General features: G+C 44.6%; 1 protein-coding gene across 1 annotated transcript; it reads right to left on the bottom strand.

The window, feature by feature from the left end:
• Window positions 1-1,754: 1,754 nt before the first annotated feature.
• LOC120853692 (ribonuclease 7-like) lies at window positions 1,755-2,394 on the bottom strand. The gene has a single exon (XM_040227645.1). The coding sequence runs from the start codon at window positions 2,259-2,261 to the stop codon at window positions 1,755-1,757; it is 507 nt and encodes a 168-aa protein (XP_040083579.1). The 5' UTR covers window positions 2,262-2,394.
• Window positions 2,395-13,801: the final 11,407 nt, after the last annotated feature.

Raw genomic sequence — 13,801 nt, 5'->3', positions numbered from 1 at the left:
AGCTGGGGAAGAGACCTAGTTTAGGAACAAGAATAGCCCTTTGCATAAATCCCACAGACTCATTTTACGGTTCTTCTCCCCACCCCCTGCCTTGTCATGCTGCCATGAGAAAATGGGTTAGGGGAGAGAAGTATGAGGAACAAACCAAGAATCTACACCCCTAAGTTTTTTGGGGATAAGATTCCAGTAAAACAGAAACAAAAATTTGAGAGATCACCATCTTTCTGGAGCTTAGACTACTAAGGTATCACCCGAACCCGTCCCTGTTTGGGCGCCACTTACTGGGGACCAGCCCCTGTTGGATCCAGGGTATTCGAAGTGTGGACGGTGTTGGAGATAAGAGATTTATTTATTTAGAGATATAGAAGGAGATAAGGATTTATTTAAAGATATAGACAGAGATAGAGAAAGAATGTTGCAGTTTAGAAAATAGAGGAGAGAAAGAGGCTGATGTTCCTTGGTTTATGCAGAAAGCCAATAAAGTCCCAAGATAAGGGACTTACACCGTTCACTTAGGCCACAGGCGCCCGCTTGAATAGTGGAGGGTGCCCAGCCTTGGGCTCCCTCTCACGTGGGTCTTAGAAGCCCGGGCAGAGAAGTGAACTCAGCGAGCCCCTGTGCTCCAATGGATCAGCCTGAAAAAGAGAGTAAGAGAGAGAAAGAAAGAAAAAGAGAATTGACATGGGAAGCCAAGCAATGATGAGGTGAGGCCCAAAATTTTATTTTTCCAGGGGGCTTATATACCTTAAGCTGGAGAATACATAGAGAATAATGGAAAATACAAAGTCATGCAGGGTCAGCAGCTCTGACCTTTATCGAGACCAGGCTTTCTCTCTGCATACCTATCTGTATACACAGGTCTTAGGTGATTTACATCATCTTCTGGCCAGGAGGCCTATTAGCATTTTATGGCCCTTTTCTGATAAGGGTCCGTCAACCAGAAAACTTATTTGCTCTAAAAGTGTTGTTCTTTCCAAAGTCTGGTGCCACTCTCAGAAAACACTAAATAAAGTTACATTCTTACATAGCAAGGATACAATGATTTATAACAAAGAAAGAGGAGTACAGTGATTTATAACAAAGAGAAAATTCATTAACTCAAAAGTCTAGTATTGCTAACATTAAAAATACTATATTCCTATTTCTGCATCCCAATTACATTGATTAATATCCTCCCAGGTGCCTAAAAGATAAAGGATATGGAGGCCTGGTGGCAATCATTAACTCAACAATGAAACCCTTCACCAATATATTTCTTAGCTCTTTAAAAGGCTCTATACCTTTAAGATGTCTTAAGCATCTTGTGCCTCTCGAGGCCAGGAGGCGGTAAACAATCACATGCATAGTTGTAAAAGTTCGGGGAAACCTGTCAGGCAAGTTAGAGAGCCATCAGAGGGGTTTGAGCTGAGACACTCCTTTTATATGCAGGAGACTATTAACTGGAGCTCTAAGTTAACTTTTTCCAGAGAAAGGTGGTTGGGGGTAGCCCCCTGTTAATGTCAGAGGAGTTGGTGAAAGTCATGAAATAATAAAACAGACAGATTCTGGTTTGGGGGTAGTCCCTAGAGACCTGAATCGCCCTGCCCGCCAGGTCTCTCTGCATGACCTTGTCATGGGTGGGATCTCCCATGCTGGCTCCCGGCACCCCAGACCCCCACCCTCTCAGAAGAACCTGAGCTAGGAAGGGCCCCAAGAGATGTCACAAGAGAACCAACTGAGCAGAGGAGAAGTGGTCCAGAGGCCTGGAGAGGGAGCTATGACAGGACCCAAGGCCAAGGAAAGATAGAAATATTAAGGACCTTCTCCAGATGGACACAAACCAGCTTGAATTTCTTAGAGTCCTTTTTCTCAGGAGGCTCACAGGCCACAATATAAGAAGCATTCCTTTCCTCCTCATTGTACTTGTACTCTGGGTATCTCCTTGAGGTGAGCTTACACTTGGTCAGGGATACAGGCGTCTGGCTCTGGTGGCAGTTATTATGGCCATTCTTGCCGGCTGTGTTGGGAGTCTGACAACTGGTAGTCACACTGGAGAAGGACTCATGTAGGAAGGTGTTGAGGTCTTTGCAGCGTTTGGAGAACTTGTTGATTTTGCGCATTGCAGCGTTGCAGCCTTGAGGACTGGGCTGCACGTGCTGAGTTTCAAACCATTGAGCTGGGGTCATGTTCCCGGGCCTGGCACTGACTGGGTCCTCGGCCACCCACAGCCCCAGCAGCAGGAGCAGCAGCAGAGGGCAGAATCCTCCTCTGGCTGGGGCCATCTCTCTTAGGGGGCACAGTTAGAAGGGAGGAGTGGGGTCTCTGGGGATGGAGAGCAGGAGGTGGAAATTAGCCCTCCTGAACCTGCTCCTTCCAGCTGATCACCGTCTCCCTCCCCCTCTGTCTCCTTCCTCCCTCTGCCTGTGTCTTTCTCCTCCTCTCCTCTCTGTATGCCCATAGCTGCTATGACTCCATGCCGTAACCTAGGGCTCTGTCCCTCTCCTTCATTCATTCTGTCCCTTATGCCTCCCACTCCTTGCTCCATCTCTTCTCTCTCCGTGTCCAAGAGTCCCTGTGTCCCTATTTGTTTCTCTGTCTTATCCACTCCATGACTCTATCCCCATCTCCTCCAGAGCCCCATTTTGTGCCCCCAGCCCCTAGCATCTTTCTTCTCTCTCCCGTGTGTCATCCCTCCACATTGAGTCCCTTCTTTGTCCACCTTGTCACTCACCTGATGGGTTCTGAGTAGAGCCCATCCCTTCCCTGTCTTCTCTCCTCACCCACATCCCATTGCAGGCCTCACCTCTTCCACAAGTTCTTGTGCTGTGGTACCTGCTCAATTGCACACACCTCCCCTCTACTGGGACTCAGATCTCTGAGGGTCTCTGCTTACTATGAACGTCTTAAGAGCTGGCCTGACCTTTGGTGCTTCCATTTGGGGGCGGGCTGGGGAGCAGCCCTGGATCAGGAAGTATATCAGTTCCGTTCAGTCGCTCAGTTGTCTCTGACTCCTTGCAACCCCATGGACTGCAGCACACCAGGCCTCCCTGTCCATCACCAACTCCTGGAGTTCACTCAAACTCATGTCCATTGAGTTGGTGATGCCATCCAACCATCTCATCCTCTGTCATCCCCTTCACCTCCTGCTTTCAATCTTTCCCAGCATCAGGGTCTTTCAGATGAGTCAGTTCTTCACATCAGGTGGCCAAAGTATTGGAGTTTCAGCTTCAACATCAGTCCTTCCAGTGAATCTTCAGGACTGATTTCCTTTAGGATTGACTGGTTGGATCTCCTTGCAGTCTAGGGGACTCTCAAGAGTCTTCTCCAACACCACAATTCTAAAGCATCAATTCTTTGGTGCTCAGCTTTCTTTATATCCAACTCTCACATCCATACATGACTACTGGAAAAACCATAGCTTTGACTAGATGGACCTTTGTTGGCAAAGTAATGTCTCTGCTTTTTAATATGCTGTCTAGGTTGGTCAAAACTTTCCTTCCAAGGAGTAAGCGTCTTTTAATTTCATGACTGCAGTCACCATCTGCAGTGATTTTGGAGCCCCCCCAAATAAAGTCTGTCACTGTTTCCATTGTTTCCCCATCTGTTTGCCATAAAGTGATGGGACCAGATGCCATGATCTTAGTTTTCTGAATGTTGAGTTTGAAGCCAACGTTTTCACTCTCCTCTTCCACTTTCATCAAGAGGCTCTTTAGTTCTTCTTCACTTTCTGCCATAAGGGTGACATCATCTGCATATCTGAGGTTATTGATATTTCTCCCAACAATCTTGATTCCAGCTTGTGCTTCATCCAGCCCAGCATTTCTCATGATTTACTATGTGTATAAGCTAAATAAGCATATAAGTTAAATGCAGTACTTGGATGCAATCTCAAAAATGACAGAATGGTCTCTTGTTCGTTTTCAAGCCAAACCATTCAATATCAGAGTAATCCATGTCTATGCCCTGACCAGTAATGCTGAAGAAGCTGAAGTTGAATGGTTCTATGAAGACCTACAAGACCTTCTAGAACTAACACCCAAAAAAGATATCCTTTTCATTATAGGGGACTGGAATGCAAAAGTAGGAAGTCAAGAAATAACTTTGCCTGGAGTAACAGGCAAATTTGGCCTTGGAGTACAGAATGAAGCAGGACAAAGGCTAATAGAGTTTTGCCAAGAGAACACACTTGTCATAGCAAACACCCTCTTCCAACAACACAAGAGAAGATTCTACACATGGACATCACCAGATAGTCAATACCAAAATCAGATGGATTATATTCTTGGCAGCCAAAGATGGAGAAGCTCTATACAGTCAGCAAAAACAAGAGTGGGAGCTGACTGTGGCTTAGAACATGAACTCCTTATTGCCGAATTCAGACTTAAATTGAAGACAGTAGGGAAAACCACTAGACCATTCAGGTATGATCTAAATCAAATCCCTTACTATTATACAGTGGGAGTGAGAAATAGATTTAAGGGACTAGATCTGATAGACAGAGTGCCTGAAGAACTATGGACGCAGGTTTGTGACATTGTATAGGAGGCAGGGATCAAGACCATCCTCAAGAAAAAGAAATGTGAAAAGGCAAAATGGTTGTCTGAGGAGGCCTTACAAATACTGTGAAAAGAAGAGAAGCTGAAGGCAAAGGAGAAAAAGAATGATATACCCATTTGAATGCAGAGTTCCCAAGAATAGTAAGGAGAGATAAGAAAGCCTTCCTCAGTGATCAATGCAAAGAAATAGAGGGAAACAACAGAATGGGAAAGACTAGAGATCTCTTCAAGAAAAATAGAGATCCCAAGGGAACATTTCATGCAAAGATGGGCACAATAAAGGACAGAAATGGTATGGGCCTAACAGAAGCAGAAGATATTAAGAAGAGGTGGCAAGAATACACAGAGGAATATACAAAAAAGATCTTCACAACCCAGATAATCACAATGCTGTGATCCCTCACCTAGAGTCAGACATCCTGGAATGTGAAATCAAGTGGGCCTTAGGAAGTATCACTTATGAACAAAGCTAGTGGAGGTGATGGATTTCCAGTTGAGCTATTTCAAATCCTAAAAGATGATGCTGTGAAAGTACTGCACTCAATATGCCAGCAAATTTGGAAAACTCAGCAGTGGCCACAAGACTGGAAAAGGTCAGTTTTTATCCCAATCCCAAAGAAAGGCAAAGTCAAAAATGCTCAAACTACTGGGGATGACAGAGGATGAGATGGCTGGATGGCATCACTGACTCGATGGACGTGAGTCTGAGTGAACTCCAGGAGATGGTGAGGAACAGGGAGGCCTGGCATGCTGTGATTCATGGGGTCGCAAAGAGTTGGACATGACTGAGCTACTGAACTGAACTTCACAATTGCACTCATCTCACACGCTAAGAAAGTAATGCTCAAAATTCTCCAAGCCAGGCTTCAACAGTACGTGAACCGTGAACTTCGAGATAGTCAAGCTAGATTTAGATAAGATAGAGGAAATATCAAATTGCCAACATCCGTTCATTGGATCATCAAAAAAGCAAAAGAGTTCCAGAAAAACATCTACTTCCTCTTTATTGACTATGCCAAAGCCTTTGACAGTGTAGATTACAACTAACTGTGGAAAATTCTGAAAGAGATGGGAATACCAGACCACCTGACCTGCCTCCTGAGAAATCTGTATGTGGGTCAAGAAGCAACAGTTAGAACGACGTGGAACAACAGACTGGTTCCAAATTGGGAAAGGAGTACGTCAAAGCTGTGTATTGTCACCCTGCTTATTTAAGACAGATAGAATGAGGTACAAAATAAAACAGTTGAGTTTGGGGCAGAACCAGGAAAATAGAGAGGGATTAAGGATTAGCCCTTCAGGAGAAGTGAAACACCCATGTTGAGGGGGGTTGAGGGGTGATAACACTGGCTGGATCAGGTTGCAATGAGGGAAAGCATTAGAACTGTTAAATTAAAGGCTCAAAGCAAGTCAGCCAGTAGGTTGAGAGGTTGAACTGAGTGACCTCATGAAAGACCCCACTTAAGTAAATGTGAGGCTTATACCCTGCTTGATAAGACGGAATCTCTTCACCTTAGATTCCGGCATGTCTTCCATTTGTCTCTTGACAATAGCCCCCACCTGAATAATATCTCCCACCACAGGGCACAGCAGGAAGAGCTGGAAGGGGGAAATCCAAGGTTAGAAGAAGGGGATTATTTCACAATGAGAGACTGTAGCTGTCTGGGAGTCCATTCCGAGAACCGGTTCCCCACCCACGGCACACCAGGCAGCACAGTGTAGTGAGAACCCTGCCCTGGGAGTCGGGGACCTGAGACTGGAGCTGAGCTGATGTTCCAGCTGCCGAGACGCATCCGTCCGACCTTGGACCGCTCTGGCCCTCAGTCTACTCAGGTGTATAAAGCTTGTGTGCAGATCATCCTTGAGTTCAAGATAACTGTCTATACCTTTTATGAGTTGAAGCGTTTTCCGTGGCATCAAGAGACTTCTACCCTGGCCTGCATTTTATTTCTGTGCCATCACCTGCCTTCTCCAGGCCACATGGAGAAATTTGCCCTTTTCTAAACACACGGTGCTTTGCTGAATGTGTCTAGTATCTCTTGCTGGCCTTTTTTCTGAATTGTCCTTCCTCTACTCTTAATGATGGGGCGGGAACCGTATTTATGCTTAGAAGTATTCCCCAGGGAACTCTGCTCTGGAACCTTCCCTGATTCCCCCTTACTCCACCCTATTCCTCTTGTTGCTTTTTGATAACTCCACCCTCATCTCTCCTGGAGTTCTTCTCAAGGTCTGGTGTGTATTATGACTCGAGAGGCTGCTTCTGTTGGGGAGAATTCTCAGCACTTGGGTCTTAAATAAAAGTCCGTGATTTAGTTGCTTAGCCCCTCAGGAGAAGACAAGTATCTGGCTCCAGGGGAGATTGCAGATTTGAATTCCTAGAGCCCTCAGGTGCCCTGGCCTCCTCTCTTACCAGCTGTTTTCTTTCACACAGGCATCCTGGTCAACAGTTAATGCCCCTGTAATAAGCCTTCTTCTGGTGAGAAGAGCTGGCACAAGTGGCTATCCCTGATGTGAGGGATGAGGACTGGGGCTTGCTCTAAGCAGGAGGAAGGGTCGGGGCGGGGGTGGTGGTGGTCTCCTAAAAGATTGAAATGGAGAGACCACTGAACAACCCATACTAATTAGTTAATTAAGTTTCCTCCAATCAGAAACCACAGGTACCCAAATCTTTCTTTCCTCAGGCACCCTAGGCAATGTTTGACCTTGCTTTAAGAAGAACCAGGGCTGGGAACTGGAGTGGGAAAGGACATGTGGAGAATGTGTGTGTCCTTGGGCTGAGGAAATAGTGATAATGTGGAGGCTGGGATATGGAGGTGAAAGATGGGGGCCCAGCTCTGTGTGCACTGGTGTCCAGACTATGGACTGCACCTGGCGGGTCACAGGGGAGTCAGAGCCACCCTCTGGGAAAGTGTAGCCTGTGCTCAGTGTGCCCTTTTATCTTTTGACTGCACCTTGTGTCTTATGGAATCTTAGTTCTCTGACCAAGAATGGAACCTTGACTCTTGGCAGTGAAAGGACAGAGTCATAACCATTGGTCCACCAAGGAATTCTGGGAACCCCTTTCTTTCCCACTTTGTGCTGCTGGGTGTATGAAGGTGGGATGGACAGGAAGAGACATGGGAAGTCCTGTAAAATGGGGATCATCAACAGGGACCTGCACAGCCTCAAAAGCTTTTTACCTTTTTGCAGTTGATTTGTCTTGAGAGGTAAAGTGTTGGGGTGTCAGCAGGAGGTGGAAATTAGGAGAAGACTGAACAATGTTTCCCTGGGAAAGGGCTGCTCAGTAAAGGTTGATAAATGCATAGCTTTGTGACAGGCTTGATGGGCCACTTGGGCTGTTTGACTCCTAGGGAACTCCCAAATAACCTCCATCCACGGTGACCTCTGTCTCCATGGAGTTGGCTTCAGAGAACCCAGAACCCAGAGCCCCACTCCAGAAGAGGCACCAGGAAAACTGTATAGCCTGGGAGAGAGGAGAGTGTGGGGGTGTGGGTGGGCCTGGCCACAGCCTCTCTAAGGAGGTTCTTTGGGGCCTGGGGCCCAGTGGTGTGGTAAAGTAGTTCTAACCTTCCTGGGCTGCCTCTGAATTTAAGGGGATTTCAGGGGTTAATTTCCAAGCATTCTGTGAAAGGGACAAATGTGCACTTCTTTTCACTTTCCCATCCAGGCCTAGGATCCACTAGTTACTGATGTAGTCTTGGGAGCCTTCCTTGAACACTCAAGTTGGTCCTCCCATCACCCCTCAGGAGAATGCAGACCAGGGAGATAGATAGCTCAGTCATGCTTGGTGACAGGATCCCCGAGCTTGGAATCCCAAGGGCTTGAGTATGTCAGTCACGTTCATATCTTCTGGGACTCAAGACACCATCCTCTTGTTTCTCATTTGCCTACAGCTTGATGTCCTTCCCAACACCATCCCCTTCACACTCAGGCTTTTCAACAGTCTTCTTGGAGAGGTTTCAGGACATCAGGAACTTCATTCCTCTGCTGCAAAAAAGTCCCTCTATATCCACCCTCATCAAATGAGGTTCTTTAATAAGAAGATAAAAATTGTATTCTATGTTTGGAACTAAGGCTTAAAGTATATGCTCAGTATGCTTTCTAAATGGTTTTGGGTTCTTATGGAGGAAGATAAAAGAATAGATGAAGCAGGGAGCTTCTGCACAGAGATGTAGAAGAAATGAGCAGGGGAGGAAGCTCAGGGAGGGAGGCTGAGACCAGGAAACAGAGCATAGCTTTGAGAAAGATGCATCCATGCCCCTCCTGTGCCCCTAAATATCCTCAGACCTAGCAAACCTCTTCTCACCTGATTGTTTGAGAATCAGTTCTTAGACATTTATGTTCAAACACTTTCAGTGTCTGGAGCCAAAGTGAGGGACGGGAAAGGAAGAGTCCCCAGATGAAGGAAGCTTCAGCTAGAGATCCCTGACTCTGCCTCCCTCCCTGCAACCTCTTGCCCAGTTCTGCTTATGACCTGTCACCACTCGTAGGTCAGCTTTAGACAGTCTGTGGAGTCTCGAGGAGTCAGAGTCGACTGAGCGATTGAACAGCATGCAAGGCCTAAATACAGAGTTTCGGGGAAGAGGATCCTGCAGCAGGATGGAGCTCTGTAGAAGACAGGAAGAGTCAGCGCTGGGAAAAGTGCTGCACATTATCTCAGCTTAGCCTCCACCCCATCCTTTCCATTCTCCACATAATTAATCGCTAAAAGCTAGTCTTTCATCTCCTGCGCCCACATGCTCTAGAAGCAGTGCTCCACAACTAGAGAAGCTTGTACACTGCAACGAGAAGTCCTTGTGCTGCAAGAGAAGCCTGTGGGCCACAGTGAGAAAGTCTGCACAAAGTAATGCAGATCCAGCGCAGTTAAAAGCAACCAAGCCAAACCAACCAACAAAAACTTGTCTTTCATCTCAGGCTTAGAATCGCATGTGGAATTTCTGGATGGAAGAAAATGAATTAAAAGATGTCATCTTGGTGAGGTTAGCCAATTTTCCTCTGGGGGGAAATGGGCATCTGGATTGTAGAGGGAAGCAGGGTGGGCGAGGTCAGGGGCAGCACTGGCTTCAGATATGTCTTTGGGTCTTCCTTCTTTTCTCCTCACTGCCCTCTCCTTCCAATCACTGGTCACCTCTTTGCCTGCCTCCACTTTTCCATCTTTTCTCCTTCTAATTATTCTCTGCTTCCTTACTTTCTGCATGTGACAAGGAACTCTGGAATATTAATGAGTGTGTGTGTGTTTGGGGAGCTGTCCTTGAGATTTTACAAACCTTCCTTATAAAATAAAACCCTCACCCTCTACATACCCCCTTCTTTGCAGTTTTAAAGATCATGTGGAAATGAACAAAACCACTCAGATGGGAACAAGAAGAGCCGATTTATTTAGTTTATTGTAGTCAGAAATCTTGAGAGTCCCTTGGACTGCAAGGAGATCCAAGCAGTCCATTCTAAAGGAGATCAGTCCTGGGTGTTCTTTGGAGGGACTGATGCTAAAGCTGAAACTCCAATACTTTAGCCACCTCATGCAAAGTGTTGACTCATTGGAAAAGACTCTGATGCTGGGAGGGATTGGGGGCAGGAGAAGAGGGGGACGACAGAGGATGAGATGGTTGGATGGCATCACCAACTCGATGGACCCGAGTTTGAGTGAACTCCGGGAGTTGGTGATGGACAAGGAAGCCTGGCATGCTGCAATTCATGGGGTCGCAAACAGCTGGACACGACTGAGTGACTGAACTGAGTCAGAAATCAGCCACTATCCCTTTTATTTGTCAAAGACTCAAGGGCAGGGAAGTAGGAGACCTTTATGGTGGAAAAAGTTTTCAGATGTGCCCTAATTGGAGGCTGCTGGCATGGAGCTGGAAGTGGGCTAACTAGAAGCAGGACAACCTACAGTTAGAGATGCATATTTGGTTTTTTCCAATAAGTCCTAATATGGGGAAGCAGAGACAAAAATTAGGAAGCTTTAACTTAGTAATCTAGACACAGCTTTTTGAGGCCAATAAACCACCCATTTTGCTAACTCTAGCAGCTGCTGTTAATGACACTACCTTTGCCCTGGATGGAATATTATTGTTTGGCTTCCTGGACTGGTTTACGATGTAGAGTAGGTTTCCTGGATTTATTGATGCTGATTGTGGATCAGAAGTTTATCTTAAATATAGTCTGGCTGTTGTCTGTTCATGCATTTTGGTCTCTCAGTCCCTCTTTGTGTTCATTCTCACTTCCAAGAGGTTGGTCAACTTGTGAAAAGCAAGAATTCCAGATCTTCATTGCTCATGAACAGTTCTGTTATCTTCATAGTCAACTCTATTGTAAGATCTTCTTGATCTTTCTATTTTTGTAGATGGTCATCATGCTGATCATCTGATGAGAGAGGGGCTGCAATAATAGTCTCTCTGAGGAGCTTCAAAACCGGAAAGTCCAGCTGTCCAACCCAGGCCAAGAGACATATTCCATAAGTCATGAAGCTCAATCTTAGACATCCAAATGGCTTTTCTTTAAAGACAATGGAAGGCCTGTTAAATTTGCCTATTTCATTGACAAGTACAACAGGAAGTAATAGTACTGTCCTAGGCATCACCATGACTAGCCAACAAGAAATCTTAAGCAATGTGATTGTCCGTCACTGCTCATGCCAATGAGTTGAGACTGACCTCTAATCCATCTAAGGCAAAGGTTAGTGTCATTAACAGCAGCTGCTAGAGTTAGTAATAGGCTTATTATTTTTTAAGATTTTTTATTAAAGTGTAGTTAATTTATAATGTTGTGAAAGTTTCAGGTGTACAGCAAAGTTATTCAGTTATACATACATATATATCTATTCTTTTTCAGATTCTTTTCCCATATGGGTTATTACAGAGTATTGAATATAGTTTCCAGGCTATACAATAAGTCCTGGTTGATTACCTACTTTATTTATGTGTAGTAGTGGATTTTTAAATCCCAACCTCCTAATTTATCCCTTCCCCTGGTAGTAGGTTTCTTAAAGGTCTTCTGTTTGTATGATTCCCACTGATGGGAACACTGTTCTGATTATTCAAATAAAAATGAGCCAGTAACTCACCCAAGTATTAAAAATCCAGAATGGCATCATCTTGGCTTTGTATCTAAGTAGGAATTTGAAGACTATAAATCAGTCTTGGTGACTTATAGAATTACTGACAAGCCTTGTAATACTATTCCTAATGATCCTGAGGTGTTAGTCTGAGGCAAACAAGACCAGGAAGTAGTATCCAGGAGAGGTATGCAGCGATCCAGGGGAAAAAGTGCTGTTTACGACATGAGGTTGGAACCAAGGCTTACATAACATGTTTGGATTCCTAGTAGTCCCTTTCAGGTTTGCTCTCCACCCTACAAAGATTGCTGAGTTCAAATTTAGAATTTTCTAGGGTCTGAACGATAGATTTTATTAACTGAGGGTCTTTTCCTGGGAGAGAGTGCGTGCTGCGTCACTTCAGTTGTGTGAAGGACACTAGCAGAGTCACCGGCTGACTTGTTTGGCATCAATTGTTCAAGGGGGTGCAGGTAGAAATGCCATTGACTGTGCTCACCTGTGGCCTCATTTGATGAAATTGAAATTGCTCAGAGGGCTTTATCATGGAAATCTGGTGATTGTTGGTATATTCAGTAGTCAGTAAGACTGACAACAGTCTTGTGGCTACCACTTGGGATCATCTGAAAATGGCAGTTGAATGAATATTTCCTTTTCTTTTTAACTTCACTGAGATACAATTGACAAATAAAATTGTAAGATACTTAAAGTTTACTTTGTGACAATTTGCTATATGCAAGCATTGGGAAAGAATTCCTTCCTTTGAATGAATTGACATGTATCACCTGATGTATTTATCACTTTAGAATGAGTCTATTCTGACCTAACAATTAAAATGTCAGGAAGAAAAGAGAAAAAGGCTCTTTATAGGTGAATGACAATAAGTGATCTATAGAAAATAATATGAATTATAAGCAAGCAGGTAAAAAAAAAACCACAAACAAACAAGAATTGGATAGAAGTTTTGGTCCAACATACTGGCTAGAGGCTGTCCACTATCTGTGATCATCTGTTCCAAAGGTCTTAGGCTAGCTGTCTACTTCTGAAGATCAGCAGTTTCTGAAGGATCTCCGAGAATCCTCGGTTTGAGATCTCGTACTGAAATAGCCCTCTACTTACATGGAATTCTAAATTGCTTTAGCTGTGAATTGTGAACCTAGTAATTGATTTCCTATAGTTTTACTGCTGTATTTGTTGTTAACAGTATTTTGATAAGGTCCCTTCCTATGAGGTTCAAGAACAATTTTTCTCTGATGTGTCTTTTAATAGATAAAATCCTCTGATTGAAAATAATGAAGAAATTGTCTAGAAAGATGTTGTGGGAGTGTGGCCTTAATCTGTTGGTGACAGGACTGGGTATATAGCACAAGAGTCCCTCACAATATTTTGTCATATCTGCATATGGTAGGGATGAGTCTAGAATTAGAGGTGAAATTTCAAATGCATGTGCCTGGGTGTGTTAGTCGCTCAGTCATATCCAACTTTATAGGATCTATGGACTGTAGCCCGCGAGGCTCCTCTGTCCACGGGATTCTCCAGGCAAGAATACCAGAGTGGATTGCCATTCCCTTCTCCAGAGTATCTTCCCGACCCAGGGATCAAACCTAGGCCTGCTGCGTTGCAGGCAGATCCTTTACTGTTTGAGCTACAGGGAAGTCCCAATGCACGTGCTTTCCAGTTATCAATTCATAGAGGGATAACCTATGTATTCCTAAGAGAGTGGTTTGTTAGGCAGTAGAGATAGTGGCCAGGAGAAGCTGTGGTCAAGAAAGCTCAAGGGTTTCTGAAAATATTGCTAGTTTATTTTGGCCACACCTTGTGGCTTACGGAATCTTAGCTCCCAAATCAGGGACTGACCCTGGGTCATCACAGTGAAAGTGCTGGGTCCTAACCATTGCATCGCCAGAGAATTCCCAATGTGCCAATTTTATTTTATTAAAAAATCTTTTTATTGGGGTATAGATGATTTACAGTGTTGTGCTAGCTTCATGTGTACAACAAAATGAATCAGTTACACATATAAATATATCCACTCCCTTTTGGATTCTTTTCCCATATAAGCCATTACATAGTATCGAGTAGAGTTCCCTATGCTATACAGTAGGTCCTTGTGAGTGTGAAAGTTACTCAGTCATGTCCAATGCTTTGTGACCCCATGGCCTTTACAGTCCATGGAATTCTCTAGGCTAGAATACTGGAGTGGGTAGCCTTTCCC

This window comes from Oryx dammah, unplaced genomic scaffold (genome assembly GCF_014754425.2).
Source record: "Oryx dammah isolate SB20612 unplaced genomic scaffold, SCBI_Odam_1.1 HiC_scaffold_26, whole genome shotgun sequence".
Lineage (NCBI taxonomy): Eukaryota > Metazoa > Chordata > Mammalia > Artiodactyla > Bovidae > Oryx > Oryx dammah.
This window is presented reverse-complemented; position numbering and strand designations above follow the sequence as displayed.